The sequence below is a fragment of the Equus asinus genome, chromosome 5 (assembly GCF_041296235.1).
Source record: "Equus asinus isolate D_3611 breed Donkey chromosome 5, EquAss-T2T_v2, whole genome shotgun sequence".
Taxonomy (NCBI): domain Eukaryota; kingdom Metazoa; phylum Chordata; class Mammalia; order Perissodactyla; family Equidae; genus Equus; species Equus asinus.
Window position 1 is genome coordinate 72,075,616 of NC_091794.1, and position 21,875 is coordinate 72,097,490.

The 21,875-nt window shown below is 38.6% G+C and overlaps 1 protein-coding gene across 5 annotated transcripts in view; it reads right to left on the reverse strand.

Annotated features, from left to right (window-relative positions):
- Positions 1-21,875, reverse strand: part of ZFYVE9 (zinc finger FYVE-type containing 9) — a 191,783-nt gene that overhangs the window by 97,731 nt on the left and 72,177 nt on the right. For all 5 annotated transcript variants that reach the window (XR_011503394.1, XM_070509926.1, XM_070509924.1 and 2 more), the window contains 2 exons: positions 14,459-14,561; positions 1,439-3,510 (listed from right to left, as the gene is read on the reverse strand). Coding sequence is in view for 4 of the 5 variants with exons in the window: in XM_070509926.1 (XP_070366027.1) it covers positions 1,439-3,510; positions 14,459-14,528 (2,142 nt within the window). In the remaining variant the exon portion in view is untranslated. The remainder of the gene's footprint in view (positions 1-1,438; positions 3,511-14,458; positions 14,562-21,875) is intronic.

Genomic DNA, 21,875 nt, shown 5'->3' on the forward strand with positions numbered 1-21,875 from the left:
GTACTCTGTTCCTTAAAGTTGAAAGCATCCTAAGTAATACAGACAGATCAATAAATCAAGCAAGAAGGGAAACAGAGGTTAATTATTGAGCACTTACTATAATCTCATTTAGTCTTCACAGCAGCCTAATAAAAATGATTAATATTTTTGTTTTGTTTTTATTAAAAACTAAGGCTTAATAAAGTTATATGGCTAACAGCAACAAAGCTGAAGTTCGAATCTAGATCTGACACCTAAGCTTGCATTCTTTTTAAAAATTCAAAATCTGGGGCTGATCCCCTGGCTGAGTGGTTAAGTTCATATGCTGTACTTTGGGGGCCCGAAGATCACAGGTTCGGATCCTGGGTGTGGACCTACACACTGCTCATCAAGCCATGCTGAGGCAGCATCCCACGTAGAAGAACTAGAGTGACCTACAACAGGATATACAACTATGTACTTGGGCTTTGGGGAGAGGAAAAAAAAGAGGAAGATTGGCAACAGATGTTAGCCCAGGGGCAGTCTTCCTCAACAACAACAACAACAACAACAACAAACAGCATTAAAAAAAAGCTGGCAATTTAAAAAAAATAAACACCGAAATCTCCCTTCCTCCTTGTTTCTTAAAAAACAAACAGCTAGTGACATACTGGTTGAGTTCACGTGCTCTACTTCAGCAGCCCAGGGTTCATGAGTTTGGATCCCAGGTGCAGACCTATATACTGCTCATCAAGCCATGCTGTGGCGGTGTCCCATATACAAAAAATAGAGGAAGATTGGCACAGATGTTAGCTCAGGGGCAATCTTCCTCACCAAAAAACAAAAACAACAAAAAGAACCAAACAAATAAACTGATGTGTTACTAGCTAACAGAATTTAGGGAGAGCTAAGGAATATCAACTCTTCTTATAACCTTGTTACAAGGATCTATAACCTTGAACTCTATTCTGTATCAAAGTTATATGAGGGAAAAGACAAAAATATGTGTGTGTGTACATATATAAAAAGTTCTAGAAAGTCTAGCGCAATGGCAAAAATCCTACACAAAAAACTGGCATGGATTCTAAGTGTAATATTCAATTTATCAAGAACTAAAAAATATGAAGTCAGTCACAAATATTTCTTAAACGGAGTGAGTAACCTCCTTATTTCAAACTATTTCATTAACCAAATATCTATCAATATAGAAACCACAAAGTTAACACTTCCTCAATTCTCATCTCTTCATGAAAACTGATTCAGCTTAAGTCTTGGCAACAAAAAAATCACATAAACACTAAGAATCAGCAAGCTCATTTTTTATTTAGAAATTTCCTAGCACTGGTTTTCAAAAGCTATTTATAAAGCCATCTCAACCAGAAGTATGTTCACCTGATATTGCCTTTATTAATTTCTAATTGAAAATTAGAGCATTACAAAATGGGCATGCCAGATTTCTGACCTGATACACACAACTTACCTTTCCACATGCTCTGCAGTGATGCCTCCTTTTGGTGAATGTAAACCTGGCTTCACATTTCATGCAATTTGGAGCCTGAGAATCCGGTACCCATACTGGAGCCACCTCACCCAGAGTGGTAAATGGCTTTCTGGCAGAAGTTCCAAACTGACCAGCTCTTAGATCATTATCTGGGCTATCTGGAGCTAATGCAAGGCACGGTCTACTGGATATCCCAGCCTCATAACTTTCTAAATGTTCCCCATTTGTGTCAGCAATAGAGATGTTTCCCAAAGAGGCATTGCATACATTGGTTGCTGAGTTGTCCCCTAATTTTGCTTTCCCAAGAACATCATTTTTGTTTTTAATGTTATTTCCATTGTTTGCAGGAAGGTCATTTTGTAAATGCTCTGATAATGGCTTTGGAATTTGAAGTTTAAGATTAGAAGGTTGCTTAGGTCTTGCACCACCAAAAGGAACACTGATAGACTGCAGGTTTGCCACTATCTTGGGTGAAGATTGCCCAAGCACTGATGGAACCTGACTACAGAAACTGTGTAAATAATTTTTCTTCATTAGGTCACCAGTGCTGTTTGAAAGTAGTCCACTCCCTTCAGTGGCTTCATTTCCTCTCTGTTCATAAATATTTGAGTAGCATTCTGACTTGCTCTCCTCTATTTCCTTTTCTTCCGTTACTGAATCTTCTTTGGAGGGTAAAGTCTTTGGAATAAAACAAACAACTGGGCTCTGCATTCCATAGGAATCACAACAATTAGATAGAGAATTTGCTGCTGGTGTATCCGTAACAGTGGAGAAATCACATCCTTCACTTTCATTCATACAAGTTCCTTTTAAATCTAGACCTGCTTCTGCCGTTCTATCACTCTCTCCTCCCCTATCATTGTAAGTGTCCTCAGGCTGATTCAACTGCAGGAACTTCTCATTTTCTTTATTTACCTGGCTGTCATTCATCTCATTTAGTTTAGTCAATTTCCAATTAGTCATCTCCTGAGATTCAGAGAAATGCTCTGTCATATTAAGAAGTTCTGTAGTGCCAAGAATTTCCACATGTTTAAAACTCTCATTTTCATCAGCTCTAACTTCAGTGGGCACAAGGCAATCTGAAAACTGTTCACAGCTATCATCCCTTCCAGACCCATTAGGCGTGTCTGGTTTGAGAAGCAAAGGTAAACCAGACTGCATGGATTCTTCAGTTGTTCTCTCCTCTGCTGGCTCTTTTTTCATGAAAATCGCCTCACTCAAGCAGGAAAAGGAATTTGGACTTTCCACATCTGTCCTAGGAGAGCCGTTTTTGCCAGTGAGAACCTCATCTGGTATATAGTTCTCTTGCTTTTTAACAGCAGGACTTCCATCTGTTCCCTGGGAAGAGATCACTGAATCAAATGCTAAACTTGTAATCGCAGACATGGAGGGGTCTCTACCTATATTTTCATCATCCTCTAATTGTGACGTGGAACAGACACTGGCTAGATTATCAGATGAAGTAGTACATACACGTTTAACAGGATCCTCCTCTGCATTTGGTCTATTCAACAGATCCATTTGTTTCTCTGAGTTTATATCTTTTTCAGTGGACCCATTTATACTAAAATTAAATTGATCAGTTTGTCTGTATTCGTCATCCAGTGAACAGCTAAAAGTATCCATGAGGGATTGACTATTATAATTATTACAATCCTGTAAATCGCTTTGTAATGTCCTTTTATCACAGTTATGCATGACGGCTACAACAAGAACATTCTTCTCTTCTGGCAGATAAGTTAGGTTCCCACATTTCTTCTCTCCTACTTCGACAGCACTGCATTGATCATCTCGACTACAGTTCCTTTTAATTAACTGATCTTCTGCAATAGCATTTTCATCAATCCACATCGTGGTGATCTCTGGATTTAGACTACAGTCCTGTCCATTAGCACAATGGTCCTCTCCCTCTGTAGTGAGAGTAACTGAATGAGCCAGGGAGAAGACTTTCAGTTGTGGCTGTGACTCATGAGAAACCGCAGGTTGGCGAGAAGGGGAATCTAGAATCTTATTCCACTTTGTATCCAATAAAATAGGAGAAACTGTTTCATCTGAAAAAATAAATAATTACAGTAAGATTACTGGTAATACTGGAAAAGCTAGGACTGAGTCAATCAACTACATTTGCAAATATACTCTGAAAATAAAATATTCCTAAGACATCTGAAAACAGAGTATTCTTAGGATATGAAGTTTCTAATTTTTAGCTAAGAATGAGAAAATATATTTGACTGTTCCCTGTATTATATGTCGTCAAATGGTAATATCCCAGAAGATTCCAAACAACCAAAGAATTCTACCCCAATCTAGTAACATAATTAAAGTGGCCCACAGGCTGTACTAGAGAGTGGGGGGCTGGAGGAGGGGGTGTCCAGCAATGTGGAAGGCCTTGGATTGGCCCAGCACAAGGCAGACTAGAAGCTAATCTAAGATAGAAAACAAGTCAGAACCGTGAAAACAATGTAGTAAATGAGCGGAGAGGAAAGCAAAGGAATTTTCTGTAGAAGTAGATAGATGCTCTATAATCTACATGATGACTAAGATGTGGGTTACGTGGCTATATCTATTTGTCAAAACCATATCGTTAAGATCTATACTTTTTAATGTATGTAAATTTTATCTTTAAAAAATATAAAAAAATAACAATGAAGCAGGGAATGAGGAGTGGCTGAAGATATATATGAAACAAAAATGACAGCATGTCAATCACTGCTAAAGCTGGGTACTGGGTACACTAGAGCTTATTATACTATTCTGTTTACTTTGTATGTATTTGAAATTTGTCCACACTAATAAGTTTAAAAACAAGTTTGCTATAGGATATGAAATTCTACTCATAACCATGTCATAACACATTATTAATTAGGTTCATATTTACATTATTATCTGAGGACATTTGGCAAAAAGTATTCATTGTCTTATTAAGTCAACCCACTTATATTCTATCTAAAACATAATTTCCCATAATGTTTCCATTTACTTTTTAACAGATCATGACTATGATGGTTATTTTTCCAAGTTACAGTGTTATGTGTATGTTTAATTAGAGAAATAAGAAATACTACACTTATTCCTTTTTCTGCTTTCTTCCTACAATAAATCTCATCTCCACAGTCCTGATATTATGCAAATATATTTTCCTCTCAGCAGTAACGTTAATCTTTAATGCTCCCTTAGCACACTGTTCCTATCTCTGTTAAAGCATCTGCTACACTGTAATGCAATGGCTTATTTACCTGACTCTTTCAGGCAGAAACCATTACTTTCCATCAATGTAAGTCCTCACTTTGCATAGTGCCTGGTACGGAGGAGGTACACAATAAATACATGCTAAGTGAGTATCTACCACAGTGAGTGTGAGGAACATGAAGATTAAATGATAGCTCTGGCCTCCGAGAAGTACATAATCTAGTTGGAAGAATAAGAAATAGATAGAATACACATGAATATCTAATTAGCAGTACAGGACAACATAAGTATTTGAAAACTGTTATGCAGTAGTAGAAAATAAATTCAGAGGAGAAGGATATTTTACAGGCTGAGGTAGCAAGCTTGAATTCATGGAGGCAGGAGGAAATGGGCTGGGCTTCAAAGACAATTTTATGTTAAGCTTGGAAAAGAGGGCATTCACAAGGAAGGGAACAAGGACAAGTATAATCCCAAAAACAACAATGTGAGAGAGCAATAAGTAAATCGGTTTGGGTTGAAAAAAATTAGTTTAAGGAAGTAGTTAAAAAAAAAGCTAGAAAGGGCAGACAGTAAAAGCTTTAAAACATCAGATTATGTGGAGATGAATTTAGTATACTCTGAGTGTTAAATCCCAAGTTTACCAAATTTGGGCTAGCAGAGACTTGAGATTTAGCAACATGTGCTTCCTTTAAAAAAAAATAGAAATCTTATTTCCAAGCTGGTTTCTAGAAACAAAAAGGAAAGAGTGCTTCTTACAACAATATTTAATAATATTCAAACAGGAATGCTCAGGTATTAAAAACTTCATTTTTAATTTTAATTTAATTTTAACTTTAATTTAATTTTAATTTTAATAAATTATTCAACTACCTGCTGTCTGGGCATAATGTTTATTATCTAGTGTCATCACAGTCTGTGTGTGGTATATTTTTCATTTAAAGGAGGAAATTAGGGGCCAGCCTGGTGGCACAGTGGTTAAGTTCGTGTGCTCTGCTTTGGCGGCCCCGCATTTACAGGTTCAGATCCCAGGCACAGACCTACACACTGCTCATCAAGCCATGCTGTGGAGGTGTCCCACAAACAAAATACAGGAAGATTGGCACAGATGTTAGCTCAGCGACAATCTTCCTCAAGCAAAAAGAGGAAGATTGGCAACAGATGTTAGCTCAGGGCCAATCTCCCTCACCAAAAAGAAAAGAGGAGGAAATTAACACAAAATGAGAAATCACTTTATTTAAAAAATACTTGCAAAGGCATCAGGCCAGAGGTGGTAGTTTTAATGCATCTGATACTGAGATTAAAAAAGAAAGTTACAAACAAGTAGCTGGCTTCCGAAATTTTTCTCCTTCTAAAGGAGTTATCTTTTTGTCAGCAAATGCTATATTTTCAAACTAAAATGACAATTTTAACTGATTCAACAAAACTGTATTGAAAATCAACTATATACAAAATCCCTTCCTAGAATCTACAGAAGTCACAAAGAGATTGATGTAATGAACTAAGTTTTATTAAGTAGAGTCAGTGGGACTCTAGCAGTATAGAATTCACATGATTAGATGTAGCACCTTTGTAAATATCTCATGACTTAAATAACTGTGATACATAGAGGGCCAACCCAAAGAAAGGATTGAGAAAATACTGGTATAAATGATCGAAACTCAGAGGAGAATACATCTTCCAAAGCCCACCTAGATAAAATAAAATCCCAAATGATTAGATTTCACATTTACACGAATCAGGAACGAGCCTGGGTTACAGGTAGCGTTGGGTCATCAATGGTAAACCATGAGAAGAAGAGGCCATTCCAGGGATCCTTCGTCTCCCTTTTCCCTACTACCTTCTCTTCAGGGCTTGCTCTATCATACACTTAAGACAACAAAATCAAAACTAATCTCTCTTCCCAACTGCCATCAAAGAACCACCTGAATCACTGTATATAATAAAGGTTTGGGGACCATTACTAAAATCATGGACTTTAGATGGAAATATATCACTTTGTAAACTTGTTCCATGCCATGCCATTTCCCATTAGAACAGAGAACACCAGGCAAGAGGGTAAAGTGAAAGACAGAGATTTAATTATGGCTTATCCATTCAAGCCATACCGAGAGGGGAATTTAAGGAAAAGCTTTACCTAAATGAAGTGAATTTTAAGCAGACACTTTTACACTGGGCCTTGAGAATGTGTAATTTAACAGTTTTAGAAGTTACTTAAAAATGTAGGATCCAAGATGGCGCCGTGAGTAGTCCTCTTTGTCTCTCCCCCTTCGAGTCTACAATTATTTGGACACTTATCGCTTAACAAAGGATATCCAGACAGCATCTCAGGACGTCTGAGATACCCACGCGACCATACATCGGAAGGCAGACGGACTTTCCTCTGGGAGGATGTGGAAATAGGTGAAAACTCTCCAACCCCGACCAAGCAGCCTAGTACCCGCAAGCGGCTTTCTTCCAACGGACGCCCCCAGAAGATCTACACACATCTAGGGCAGGAGCGAGCACACAACAGAGGAGCGATGGTGGAAACAGGTGACCAGAACCCTACCTAAACCCCCCGCAATTACTCCTAAACGCAGAGGGAAACTTTGGAGTTGCACACCTGGGCCCGCGGGGAGAGTCTCTCCCCGCCATTGGCGGGGAGATCCCACCTGGTGTTCGCGGCACCCGGAGGGTCCCAGAGAGAGTCGCTGAGGGTATGGAGGTCTCCCGGCTGCCACTGCCGGCACGGTGGGGCTAGGGATTGCCGGAGATCTCCGAGCGGACTGGGACTGGGTGAAGCTCCAAAGGCCGACTCCACGCCCCGGAGGGGAAGTTACAGAATACTGCCCAGGCAGCAGACAAAACTCTCTGTCTGCCATTGGCGGAGGAGCCACGCCCAGCACTCAACTCCGGGAAAGTCCCAGAGAGAAGCCCAGAGGGTGGGGCGACCCCCAGCTGCCGTTGCCCGCCCTGTGGGACTAGGGATTGCTGGAGATCTCAGAGAGGACTGGGGCTGGGGGAAGTTCCAAAGGCCGGCTCTGCGCCCCGGAGGGGAAACTCCGGAGTTCTGCCCGGGCAGCAGACAAAACTCTCTCTCTGCCTTTAGCAGAGGGGCAACGCCCAGCATTCAACTCCAGGAAAGTCCTGGAGAGAATCCCAGAGGGCGGGGCGACCTACAGCGGCCATTGCCCGCCCCATGGGGCTAGGGATTGCCGGAGATCTCGGAGAGGACTGAGGCTGGGGGAAGCTCCAGAGGCCCGCTCTGCGCCCCAGAGGGGAAGTTACAGAATTCTGCCCGGGCAGCAGACAGAGCTCTCTGTCTGCCATTGGCGGAGGGGCCACGCCAAGCACTCGGCTCTGGGAAAGTCCGGGAGAGAATCCCAGAGGGCGGGGCGACCCCCGGCTGCCGTTGCCCGCCCCGTGGGACTAGGGATTGCTGGGGATCTCGGAGAGGACTGGGGCTAGGGGAAGTTCCAGGGGCCGGCTCTGCGCCCCGGAGGGGAAGCTCCGGAGTTCTGCCTGAGTAGCAGACGGAACTCTCTGTCTGCCTTTAGCGGAGGGGCAACGCCCAGCATTCAACTCCGGGAAAGTCCCGGAGAGAAGCCCAGAGGGCAGGGCGACCTCCAGCTGCCATTGCCCGCCCCATGGGGCTAGGGATTGCCGGAGATCTCGGAGAGGACTGGGGCTGGGGGGAGTTCCAGAGACCCAGCTCCGTAGCCTAGGGGGAAACCCTACAGGCTCACAGCAGCCTTAGGGAAAGCCTCTGCACAGCACCAGTAGAAAGCACCCAGCCGGCAGCCACAAGGCTGGAAGACCCCAGGGCAAAAACAGCATAGCTAGGTGAACTAACCACAGACTGTAGAAGATGCCAATAGCTCTCCTGCGACCCATAGAGGACAAGTGAGATTTTGTGGGTGCCGACAGCAACGGAGCGACAAATATAAGTGATCCCACCCCTGGCCGCTGGAAAAGCCCATAACACCGTTGCAGACCCCAAGGAGGGAGCACATCTAGGTGGGCTGCAACAGTAGGCACCAGCAGCCTGAAGCCCCCCTGTGACAGCCCCCACAGCAGAGGAGGGAATCCAAAGGACCACTGTGACTACGAGGAGGGGCCCAGGCCCAGTTAGCCAACTGCAGACAGGGTTCCTGGTTGGTGCAGTATAAACAGCTGCTCCCCCACCGCAGCAGCTGAAACAAGTGAAAGGAGCAACTAAACTCTATCTCCATGCGGAGGCACAAATCAACAACATCAAGCAATATGAAAAAATACATTAAATCTCCAGAACAGAAAGAAAGTAACAAATACACAGAAAACAATCCCAAAGAAAATGAGATATATAACCTAAATGATGATGACTTCAAAACAGCCATCATTAAAATACTCAATGAGTTAAGAGAGAATTCTGACCGACAACTCAACGAGTTCAGGACCTATGTCACAAAAGAGTTTGATACGATAAAGAAGAACCAAACAGAAATATTGGAAATGAAGAACACAATAGAGGAGATTAAGAAAAATCTAGATGCTCTGAACAGTAGGGCCAATAATATGGAGGAAAGAATTAGCAATTTGGAAGATGGCAATATAGAATTGCTGCAGGCAGAGGAGGAGAGAGAAGCAAGACTAAAAAGAAATGAAGAAACTCTCCGAGAATTATCAGACACAATTAGGAGATGCAACGTAAGGATTATAGGTATACCAGAGGGAGAAGAGAAGGAGAAAGGGGCAGAAAGCCTATTCAAAGAAATAATGGCCGAGAACTTCCCAAATCTGGTGAGGGAGATGGATCTTCAGGTGACAGAAGCCAATAGATCTCCAAACTTTATCAATGCAAGAAGACCAACTCCACGGCATATAGTAGTGAAGCTAGCAAAAGTCAACGACAAGGAGAAAATACTAAGGACAGCCAGGCAAAAGAAACTAACCTACAAAGGAACCCCCATCAGGCTATCAGCAGATTTCTCAGCAGAAACTTTACAGGCTAGAAGAGAGTGGAATGATATATTCAAAAATCTGAAGGACAAAAATCTACAGCCGAGAATTCTCTACCCAGCGAAAATATCCTTCAAATATGATGGAGAAATAAAAACTTTCCCAGATAAACAAAAATTAAGGGAGTTCATTGCCACAAAACCTCCTCTACAGGAAATCCTCAGGAAAACCCTCATTCCTGAAAAATCCAAAAAAGGAAAGGGGCTACAAAACCAAGAGCACAGGAGATAAGTAGAAGGACAACAACAGAGAGTAGCAGCTCTACAGCAGAACAGATTAAACCATGGGACAAGTAACAAAGGAAATTGAAGAAAACTGGAAAACAAGACACAAAATGGTAGTGGTAGGCCCCCACATCTCAATAATCACTCTAAATGTAAATGGATTGAACTCCCCAATCAAAAGACACAGAGTGGCAGGATGGATCAAAGAACAAGATCCAACAATATGCTGCCTCCAGGAAACACACCTCAACCCCAAAGACAAACACAGACTCAGAGTGAAGGGATGGAGAACAATACTCCAAGCTAATAATGAACAAAAGAAAGCAGGTGTCGCTATACTAATATCAGACAAGGTAGATTTCAAAGCAAAACAGATAAAGAAAGATAAAGAGGGACAGTATATAATGATAAAAGGGACTCTCCACCAAGAAGACATAACACTTATAAATATATACGCACCCAACACAGTAGCACCAAGATTTGTAAAGCAACTCTTAATAGAACTAAAAGAAGACATCAACAACAATACAATAATAGTAGGGGACCTCAACACACCATTAATACCAATGGACAGAACATCCAGACAGAAAATCAACAAGGAAATAATAGAATTAAATGAAAAATTAGACCAGATGGACTTAATAGATATATATAGAACACTTCATCCAAAAACAGCAGGTTACACATTCTTCTCAAGTGCACATGGAACATTCTCAAGGATTGACCATATTTTGGGAACCAAAGCAAACATCAATAAATACAAGAGAGTTGAAATAATATCAAGCATCTTTTCTGATCATAATGCTATTAAACTAGAAATCAACTACAAGAAAAAAGCAGAGAAAGGTGCAAAAATGTGGAGACTAAACAACACGCTTCTCAACAAACAATGGATCATTGAAGAAATTAAAGAAGAAATCAAATTTTATCTGGAGACTAATGAAAATGAGAACACGACATACCAAATCATTTGGGATGCAGCAAAAGCAGTCCTAAGAGGGAAATTCATCGCAATACAGGCTCACCTCACTAAACAAGAAAAAGCTCACATAAGCAACCTCAAACGACACCTAACAGAACTAGAAAAAGAAGAACAAACAAAGCACAGAGTCAGTAGAAGGAGGGAAATAATAAAAATAAGAGCAGAAATAAACGATATTGAAACAAAAAAAACAATAGAAAGGATCAATGAAACAAAGAGTTGGTTCTTCGAAAGAATTAACAAAATTGACAAACCCCTAGCCAGACTCACCAAGAAAAGAAGAGAGAAATCACAAATTAATAAAATTAGGAATGACAGAGGAGAAATCACAACAGATACCAATGAAATACAAGAGATCATAAGAGAATACTATGAAAAACTATATGCCAACAAATTGAACAACCTGGAAGAAATGGACAAATTCCTAGACTCCTACAATCACCCCAAACTGAATCAGGAAGAAATGGAGAATCTGAATAGGTCAATCACAAGTAAGGAAATAGAAACGGTAATCAAAAACCTCCCCAAAAATAAGAGTCCAGGACCAGACGGCTTCTCTGGAGAATTCTACCAAACATTCAAAGAAGACTTAATACCTATTCTCCTCAAACTGTTCCAGAAAATTGAGAAAGATGGAGAACTCCCTAACACATTCTATGAAGCCAACATCACTCTGATCCCCAAACCTGACAAGGACAACACAAAGAAGGAGAACTACAGGCCGATATCACTGATGAACATAGATGCAAAAATCCTCAACAAAATTTTGGCAAAACGAATACAGCAATACATCAAAAAGATTATACACCACGATCAAGTGGGATTTATACCAGGGACACAGGGATGGTTCAACATCCGCAAGTCAATCAACGTGATACACTACATCAACAAAATGAAACAACCACATGATCATCTCAATAGATGCAGAGAAAGCATTCGACAAGATCCAACACCCATTTATGATAAAAACCCTCAGTAAAATGGGTACAGAAGGAAAGTACCTCAACATAATAAAGGCCATATATGACAGACCCACAGCCAACATCATACTCAATGGACAAAAACTGAAAGCCATCCCTCTGAGGACAGGAACAAGACAAGGGTGCCCACTTTCACCACTCCTATTCAACATAGTACTGGAGGTGCTGGCCAGAACAATTCGGCAGGAAAAAGAAATAAAAGGAATCCAAATAGGTAACGAAGAAGTAAAACTCTCGTTGTTTGCAGACGACATGATCTTATATATAGAAAACCCCAAAGAATCCATAGAAAAACTATTAGAAATAATCAACAACTACAGCAAAGTAGCAGGGTATAAAATTAACGTGCACAAATCAGTAGCATTTCTATACACTAACAATGAACTAACAGAAAAAGAACTCAAGAACTCAATCCCTATTCACAATCGCAATGAAAAGAATAAAATACCTTGGGATAAACTTAACCAAGGAAGTGAAGGATCTATACAATGAAAACTACAAGACTTTCTTGAAAGAAATTGACGATGACATAAAGAGATGGAAAGACATTCCATGCACATGGATTGGAAGAATAAACATAGTTAAAATGTCCATACTACCTAAAGCAATATACAGATTCAATGCTATCCCAATCAGAATCCCAAGAACATTCTTCACAGAAGTTGAACAAACAATCCTAAAATTCATATGGGGCAACAAAAGACCGCGAATTGCTAAAGCAATCCTGAGAAAGAAAAACAAAGCCGGCAGAATCACAATCCCCGATTTCAAAACATACTACAAAGCTACAGTGATCAAAACAGCATGGTACTGGTACAAAAACAGGTCCACAGATCAATGGAACAGAATTGAAAACCCAGAGATAAAACCACACATCTATGGACAGCTAATCTTCGACAAAGGAGCAGAGGGCCTACAATGGAGAAAAGAAAGTCTCTTCAACAAATGGTGCTGGGAAAACTGGACAGCCACATGCAAAAGATTGAAAATTGACCATTCTTTTTCACCACACACCAAAATAAACTCAAAATGGATCAAAGACCTAAAGATTACGCCTGAGACAATAAGTCTTTTGGAAGAGAATATAGGCAGTACACTCTTTGACATCAGTTTCAAAAGAATCTTTTCGGACACTATAACTCCTCAGTTGAGGGAAACAATAGAAAGAATAAACAAATGGGACTTCATCAGACTAAAGAGCTTCTTCAAGGCAAGGGAAAACAGGATTGAAACAAAAAAACAGCCCACTAATTGGGAAAAAATATTTACAAGCCACTTATCCGACAAAGGGTTAATCTCCATAATATACAAAGAACTCACACCGATTAACAACAAAAAAACAAACAACCCGATCAAAAAATGGGCAGAGGACATGAACAGACATTTCTCAAAAGAAGATATGAATATGGCCAATAGACACATGAAAAGATGTTCATCATCGCTAATTATCAGGGAAATGCAAATCAAAACTACACTAAGATATCACCTTACACCCGTTAGATTGGCAAAAACATCCAAAACCAAGAGTGACAAATGTTGGAGAGGTTGTGGAGAAAAAGGAACCCTCATACACTGTTGGTGGGAATGCAAACTGGTACAGCCACTATAGAAAACAGTATGGAGATTTCTCAAAAAGTTAAAAATGGAAATACCCTATGACCCAGCCATCCCATTACTGGGTATCTATCCTAAGAACCTGATATCAGAAATCTCAAGAGTCCGTTGCACCCCTATGTTCATCGCAGCATTATTTACAATAGCCAAGACGTGGAACCAGCCTACATGCCCAGAAACTGATGATTGGATAAAGAAGATGTGGTATATATACACAATGGAATACTACTCAGCCATAAAAAAAGACAAAATTGGCCCATTCACAACAACGTGGATGGACCTCGAGGGTATTACGTTAAGCGAAATAAGCCAGTCAGAGAAAGACGAACTCTATATGACTCCACTCATAGGTGGAAGTTAGTATATTGAAAAGGAGATCTGATCGGTGGTTACCAGGGAAAAGGGGGGGTGGGGGGAGGGCACAGAGGGGGAAGTGGTGTACCCACAACATGACTAACAAAAATGTACAACTGAAATCTCACAAGGTTGTAATCTATCATAACATTAATAAAAAAAAAAAAAACGTAAATCTTTTAAAATTAGGTTTAAAATGTATCTTTACTTTATTGGCCAATCAATACACAACAGGCTATTTTTCTTAGCTTAGGAAATACAACCACACATTCTAAAACTTTTCTTGACCATAAATTTGTTGTATAGAGTAGAGAGAGCTCATGCTCCACTATCATACTGCCTGGATTCTAATCCCAACACTTAGTAGCCAAGCCACTCTGGAGAAGTTGCTTAACCTCTCTGAACCTCTATTTTTATCTGTAAACTGTAGATAAGATCTACTTTCATTGGATTATTTTAAACATTAAATAATATAATCCATGTAAAAATGGTTTAGCGCAGTATCTAACACACAGTGCTAAAAAATGTTAGTTCTTCCTCTGGACATTATTATGTAATAGTTTTGTCATTAAATCATTGGCCCTGATTTTATTTTTCTTAAAGTACTGCATCCACTCATAACCCCACATTCTCCATATCATAAATACATTCAAAGAGATTCACCAAAGTAAATTCTCACCTTCGTTTTGTTCAAATTCATCTAACACCTTGTCCAGGTTGTAAGCTTCTGCTTGGAAGTAATTCTCCATCGGTGAGAAAACACCACTCAGAGACGTTTAAACCTAGAAAGTAGGTCAAATTTGTATTATACTTTCAATTATTAAAATATAATTTATACACATTACAACCGATACAACAGAAATACAAAGGATCATAAGAGACTACTATGAACAGTTATACGCCAACCAATTGGACGACCTAGATGAAATGAATAAATTCCTAGATACAAACAACCTACCAAGACTGAATCATGAAGAAACAGAAAATCTAAATGGATCAATTATTAATAAGGAGATTGAATTAGTAATTAAAAACCACCCAACAAAGAAAAGTCCAGGACCAGACGGCTTCACTGGTAAATTCTACCAAACATTTAAAGAAGAATAAATACCAACCCTTCTCAAACTCTTTCAAAGAACAGAAGAGTAGGGAACACTTCCAAATTCATTTTACAAGGCCAGCATCACTTTGACACTAAAACCAGATAAGGACACTACAAAAAAAGAAAATTATAGGCCAATATCTCTGATGAACAAAGATAAAAAATCCTCAACAAAATATTAGCAAACTGTGGGAGGTAAGGATGATTCAACATCCATAAATCAATCAATATGATATACTGCATTGACAAATGAAGGATAAAAATCATACGATCCTCTCAACAGATGCAGAGAATGCATCAGACAAAATTCAACATCCATTCATGATAAGAACTCTCAACAGAGTGCGTACAGAGACAACGTACCTCAACATAATAAAGCCATATGTGACAAGCCCACAGCTAACATCATACTCAACAGTGAAAAGATGAAAGCTTCTCCTCTAAGATCAGGAGTAAGACAAGGTTGCTCATTCTCACCACTTTTATTCACATAGTACTGGAAGTCTTAGCCAGAACAATCAGGCAAGAAAAAGAAATAAAATGTATCTGAATCAGAAAGGAAGAAGCAAAACTGTCTCTAGGCCAGGTGACATGATATTATAGTAGCAAACGCTAAAGATGCCACCAAAAAAACTGTTAGAACTAATAAATGAATTCAGTAAAGTTGCAGGATACAAAGTCAACACAAAAATCAGTTGCATTTCTATACACTAACAACAAACTATCGGAAAGCAAACAGTTCCATTTACAAGTGCATCAAAAAGAACAAAATACCTAGGAATAAATTTAATCAAGGAGGTGAAAGATCTGTACACTGAAAACTCTAAGACATTGATGAAATAAACTGAAGACACAAATAAATGGAAAGATATTCCATGCTCATGGATTGGAAGAAGTAATATTGTTAAAATGTCCATAATACCCAAAACTCAAATCTCCAGATTCAGTGCAATCCTTATCAAATTTCCAATAGCATTTTTCACAGAAATAAAAAATAATAAGGGGCCAGCCTGGCAGCACAGTGGTTAAGTTTGCATGTTCTGCTTCTGTGGCCCGGGATTTGCCGGTTTGGATCCCAGGTACAGACCTACACACCACTTGTCACGCCATGCTGTGGCAAGCATCCCACATATAAAGTAGAGAAAGATGGGCATGGATGTTAGCTCAGGGCCAGTCTTCCTCAGCAAAAAAGAGGACTGGCAGCAGATGTTAGCTCAGAGATAATCTTCCTCAAAAAGTAAAATAAAATAAATAATAAAATCCTAAAATTTATATGGAACCACAAAAGACACCAAATAGCCAAAGCAATTTTGAGAAAGAACAAGGCTGTAGCCATCACACTTCCCAATTTCAAACTACATTACAAAGCCATAGTAATCAAAACAGTATGGTACTGGCATAAAAACAGACACACAGATCAATGGAACAGAACAGAGAGCCCAGAAAAAAACCCACACATAAACAGTCAATTAATTTACAACAAAGGGGCCAAGAACACACAACGGGGAAAGGATATTCTCTTCAACAAATTGTGTGAAGAAAACTGGACAGCCGCATGCAAAAGAACGAAACTGGATACCTATCTTACGCCATACACAAAAATCAACTCAAATGGATTAAAGACTTGAACATAAGACCTGAAACCATAAACCTCCTGCAAGAAAATATAGGTGGTAAGTCCCTTGACATTGGTCTCGGTGATGATTTTTTAGATCTGACACCAAAGAAAGGGCAATAAAAGTAAAAACCAACAAGCGGGACTACATCAAACTAAAATGCTTCTGCTCAGCAAAGGAAACCATCAACAAAATGAAAAGGCAACCTAAAGAATGGGAGAAAATATTTTCAAATCATATATCTGACAAGGGGTTAATATCCAAAATATATAAAAAACTTATACAACTCAATAGCAGAAAAAAACAAAAAACACTGATTTTTTAAAATGGTCAGAGGAGTTAAACAGATATTTTTCCAAAAATGACACACAGATGGCCAACAGGTATACAAAAACCATCATTAATAATCAAATAAAGCAAATCAAAACTACAATGAGATATCATCTCACACCTGTCAGAACAGCCATTAGCAAAAAGACAAGAGATAAGTGTTGACAAGGATGTGGAGAAAAGGGAACATTTGCACACTGTTGGTGAGAATCCAAATTGGTGGAGACATGATGGAAAACAGTATGGAGATTCTCCAAAAAGTAAAACTAGAACTACCACATGATCCAATAACTCCACTTCTGGGTATAGATACCAAGGAAACAAAATCACTATCTCGAAAAGATATTGGCATCCCCATGTTCTTTGCAGCATTAAAGCATTAATATATAAAATATTACTCACCCATAAAAAGGAAAGAAACCTTGCCATTTGTAACGACATGAATGGGCCTTGAGGGCATTATGCTAAGTGAAATAAATCAGAGAAAGACAAATATCGTATGATCTCACTTATATATGGATTCTGAAAAAACTTCACTCAAGGAAACAAAGAAAAGATTGGTGGCTGCCAGAGGCAGAGAGTGGGGAGCGGGGGAAATGGATAAAGATGGTCAAAAGGTGCAAACTTCTGGTTATAAGATAAATAAGTTCTGGAGATACAAGGTACACCATGGTGACTATAGTTAACAATACTGTATTTTATATTTGAAAGTTGCTAAGAGAATAAATCTTAAAAGTTCTCATTACAAGAAAAAAAACTGTAACTATATGAGGTGATGGACGTCTTAACTAAACTTATTGTGGTAATCATTTCATAATATATACATATATTAAATCATTATGTTGTGCACCTTAAACTAATACAATATTTTATGTCAATTATATCTCAATAAATCTGGAAAAAGTGAAAAAAATACAAAGATTTAAGAATAAAATTTCTTATAAATCTACTCAGATCACGATAAACTATAAAACCTGACATCTCTATAAAATCTGTCACCACATTAGATATATTATAAGATCTTTAAGCTAATAAAGTCTAGAAACCTGTAAGCTGATAATCATTAAAATGTAACTAAATGTAGAAGGCAGACCCAGTGATCATTTCAATAGGACATGCCTCTAAAGATAAATTTCAAATGCTGAGAGAGGAATCACTTTCTTTGGGATAAAACTACCTTTCTACTAGAAAAGAAAGCCCACAGAATTTTTTTTTTTTTTTTTTGAGGAAGATTAACCCTGAGTTAACATCTGCCACCAAGCCTCCTCTTTTTGCTGAGGAAGACTGGCCCTGAGCCAACATCCGTGCCCATCTTCCTCTACTTTATATGTGGGACGCCTTCCACAGCATGGCTTGCCAAGTAGTGCCATGTCCGCACCTGGGATCCAAACCGGGGAACCCCAGGCCACTCAGGCGGAACGTGTGAACTTACCCACTGCGCCACCAGGCCGGCCCCTTACAGGATTTTTTTCAAATGGAAAATGACAAGAAAGTTCAAGCAAGCATGGGGGTCAGCGCTATTAGTTCCAAAATGCTCTGACTTGGTTATTCTTTCTAAACTTCTCCCTTTCGAACACCATTTCTATGTCTTTCTTGGTATTAATTGATGTATTCTGTGGGCATAAACACTAGATGTATCAACTATTTAATGGAACATCAAGAACACACAGTGGTTGTTGAATAAATTGTCCCATTTTTTCCCCTCCATTACCACGATCCTAATGCTCAGTAACGCCTTAATTTCTCGAAATTTTCCTTTCAAACTGAAAATTCTGCTTGGCTTCTTACTGGTATATATACAGGCAGATAGGATAGGAGACAAGATTACAATTCCCTCAACAAGTCTGAGTACGGAAAACATGAAGAAGAGAGAAAATCGAAAATGTAATATCCTGCTATTACAAAATTTAAGTCAAATATAAAAAGTGGTGAATTTTCTTTGACCTATGGCATTTCTTCTTCTCTGATGCATATAAAAGTATCAATATTGTTTCTCTCATTTTACTAATAAATACAAGCTCAGGAGATTTAACTGACTTATTCAAGTATTTCCCCATGATTATTAATTTAGTTAATGTTTATTTATTGACTGACTCCTGTTAGGCAATTTAAGTTTAGGTCAACAAATAGGCTACATAATCTATGAATGGTTTTTCTTAAATCTATCTTTTGTATCTAGTCATTTACAGTTCAAAATCATTTTCATATACATGCCATTTTACTTTGATAAAGACAACATATTTAGACCATCCAATGCTAAGAGCATAAAAGAAATTTCTCACAACACATAATCTAGCACATTTATTATACACCTCCAACACTTAGCATTCCATGGTCATTATATCTAAAATATTAGTAAACAAATAATCATATCAACTTATCTATTGTGCATAAATAAATGCAGGGTATTGTGATCAACTCAAGTCTCAGACATCATCCCTACCATAAAGCAGCTTATAATTTACTTAATGGTAAACAATGCTAAATAAGAAAATTTAATAATAATAAATTATTTTAATAACAACACAGCTCAAGAGACACACAGTACTTTGTCAGATAAAATTAAAAGGTAAGTGCACATAAAAGTTCAAGAAATGGGCCAGATCACAGTCTGGATGGTCGAGAAAGGCATTATTTATAGTTGAACTGGGTCTAGAGAATGGATAAAATTTTAACAGATATTCCAGATGGGAAAATGCAGAAGTAAAATTTCAAACACAGGGAGACATACAAGGAGTGATCTAGGGACCAGCAATTATTGAGGGATCAGAGAAATTGGAATAAGGATTTATTTACATGGATAACAAGAGGACACTGAAGAGGTGGACAGGCAGTACATTATGGAAGCCCTGGAACGCCAGTCTGAGAAAGGTATTGTATATACTTTAAGAAACGGGAAGTATTATTGTATGATGGATAAGAACATGAACTCTAGGACTAGACTGCCTAAATTCTAATCCTACTTCCTGCCACTTACTAACTATATGACCTTGGGGAAGTTAATTTACCTATACTTAAATTTTCATCTGTAAAACTAGGTAATAGTAGTATCTATCTCAAGATTAAATGAATTAATATAGGTAACATTTAAAACACTGCCTGGCACATAATAAGCAACTGTTTAGGTTTCTAAGCCTTGGAGTTGATCCTTTTATTATAAGATAATCCGGCAACAGTAATTACCAAGGCTAGTTTTCAGTTCCATCCTCCTTCTACTAACAGTTATTGAACACCTATTATAGTAGACACTATGCTGAGTGCCTGGACACTACTTGAATATACATTTTTTTCAATGTACCATGCTTTTTCCCTCTTCAGGACCTTCTACCTAACTGCCACCAACACCCTACTCCTTGCCCATATAACTCTACATCTTTCAGCTCTTAGCTCATATATTACTTTTACAGGGAAATCTTTCCTGAACTCCCCGAAAAGGTGAATTCTCCCCTTATAATCTCTCACAGCACTCCATTCTCTTCCTTTATAATAGTTATCACAATCTATAAGTAGACATCAGTGTGATTATTTGATTCATGTCAATCTCTTCCATCAGACTATAGGCACCACAAAGACACCAGCAGATGGTGTTCTGTGATTAGCACAGAACCTGATGTAGTACCTATTCAATAAATACCTGTGGAACAAGTAAATAAACAGTGTATAAAGAGCTGGTCAAGAAGCTGTACTGAACTCCAATTACAATTATTGATTCAGGCAAGCAACAAAAATGGACGCTAAAATCTTTAGGTAAAATGGTTATCAGGGAAGAAAATATTCACGGTGCCTCAAAGTATCATTCCACAGACAACTTATTAATTACAAAGGAGAAAATGTATGTTTACTGGGGAAAGATACGGTAAGCACTACCTTAACCAAAAGATCAAACTTAGCATTACCAATAATTTAACAAGCTGACATTATGCACCTCCTGATACAATGCAATGAGAAGTTTAAAATATCACCCATACAGTATTCTTGCCAAAACTGTTTAACCTGAATTGAATCATTAGGAAACAAGTAGAAAAATCTAAAATGTGAGGTATTCTATGAGACAACTGGCCTAAACGCTTCAAAAAGCTCAGTGTTAGGAAAAACAAGATCATTCTAAATTAAAAGATACTAAATAATCAAATGCCATACACGAACACTGGCTGGATCCCAGGTAAGAAAACACATATATACACATACACAGCAAAAAATGACATTTAGGAGTCAATCAGGGGAATTTGGACTATACATCAGGTGACACAATGAATTAATAATCATTTTCTTGGATGTGATACTGATATTTTGATTTTGTAGGAGAGTGTATTACTTTTAGGAGATGCCTGCTGAAGTGTTTAGGAAAGATGTGTTATCTGCAACTAACTTTCAAATAATTCAGAAAAAAAAAAAAGTATGTGAATGTGAGTGTAAGTGAGTGGGGAGAGGGGTGCTCAAAAAAAGGAGAAATGGTTAAAAATTGATGGATCTAGGGGAAGGATATATGGGTCTTATTTGTACTATTCTTTCAACTTTTTCAAAAGAAGAGAAAAACAAGTATACTGAGCTGGTAGTCGGAAGCATTCCTTCCCACTTTGAATATAGAAATTCCAGACAAAACAGATTATTTTAAAAGAATATAACAGTTAAATTCAGAAGCAAGAAAGAAGTATACAGATGCCATAAACCAAGAAGAAACCAAGTCACAGCAATGACTGAGAACTGAAGGATGGCAGTCCACAGGGGTTACAAAACTAGACAGCAATCTTCAGGCCTGAGATTTGAAAGAGAGTAGAAGGATGGGAATTAGTGGCTGCAAATTTAATGAAAGAAGTTTCTGCGCTGGAGGGGGCTCTAGGTTCTCTCCATTAAGCTAGGAGCTGGAAAAAAAATGCCCCCAAGTGGCCTCAAGACTCAGCAACAGAGCAGAACAGAAGAGAGTGCCAATAAAATAAATCTTCAGAGATCAGAATTCCCAGCCTGGCCCTCACTCAGGAGTGGGAATGATATTAAGTCTCCCCATTCATAAACATAACATGGTTTATCTCTATGCTTACTCAGCTTTT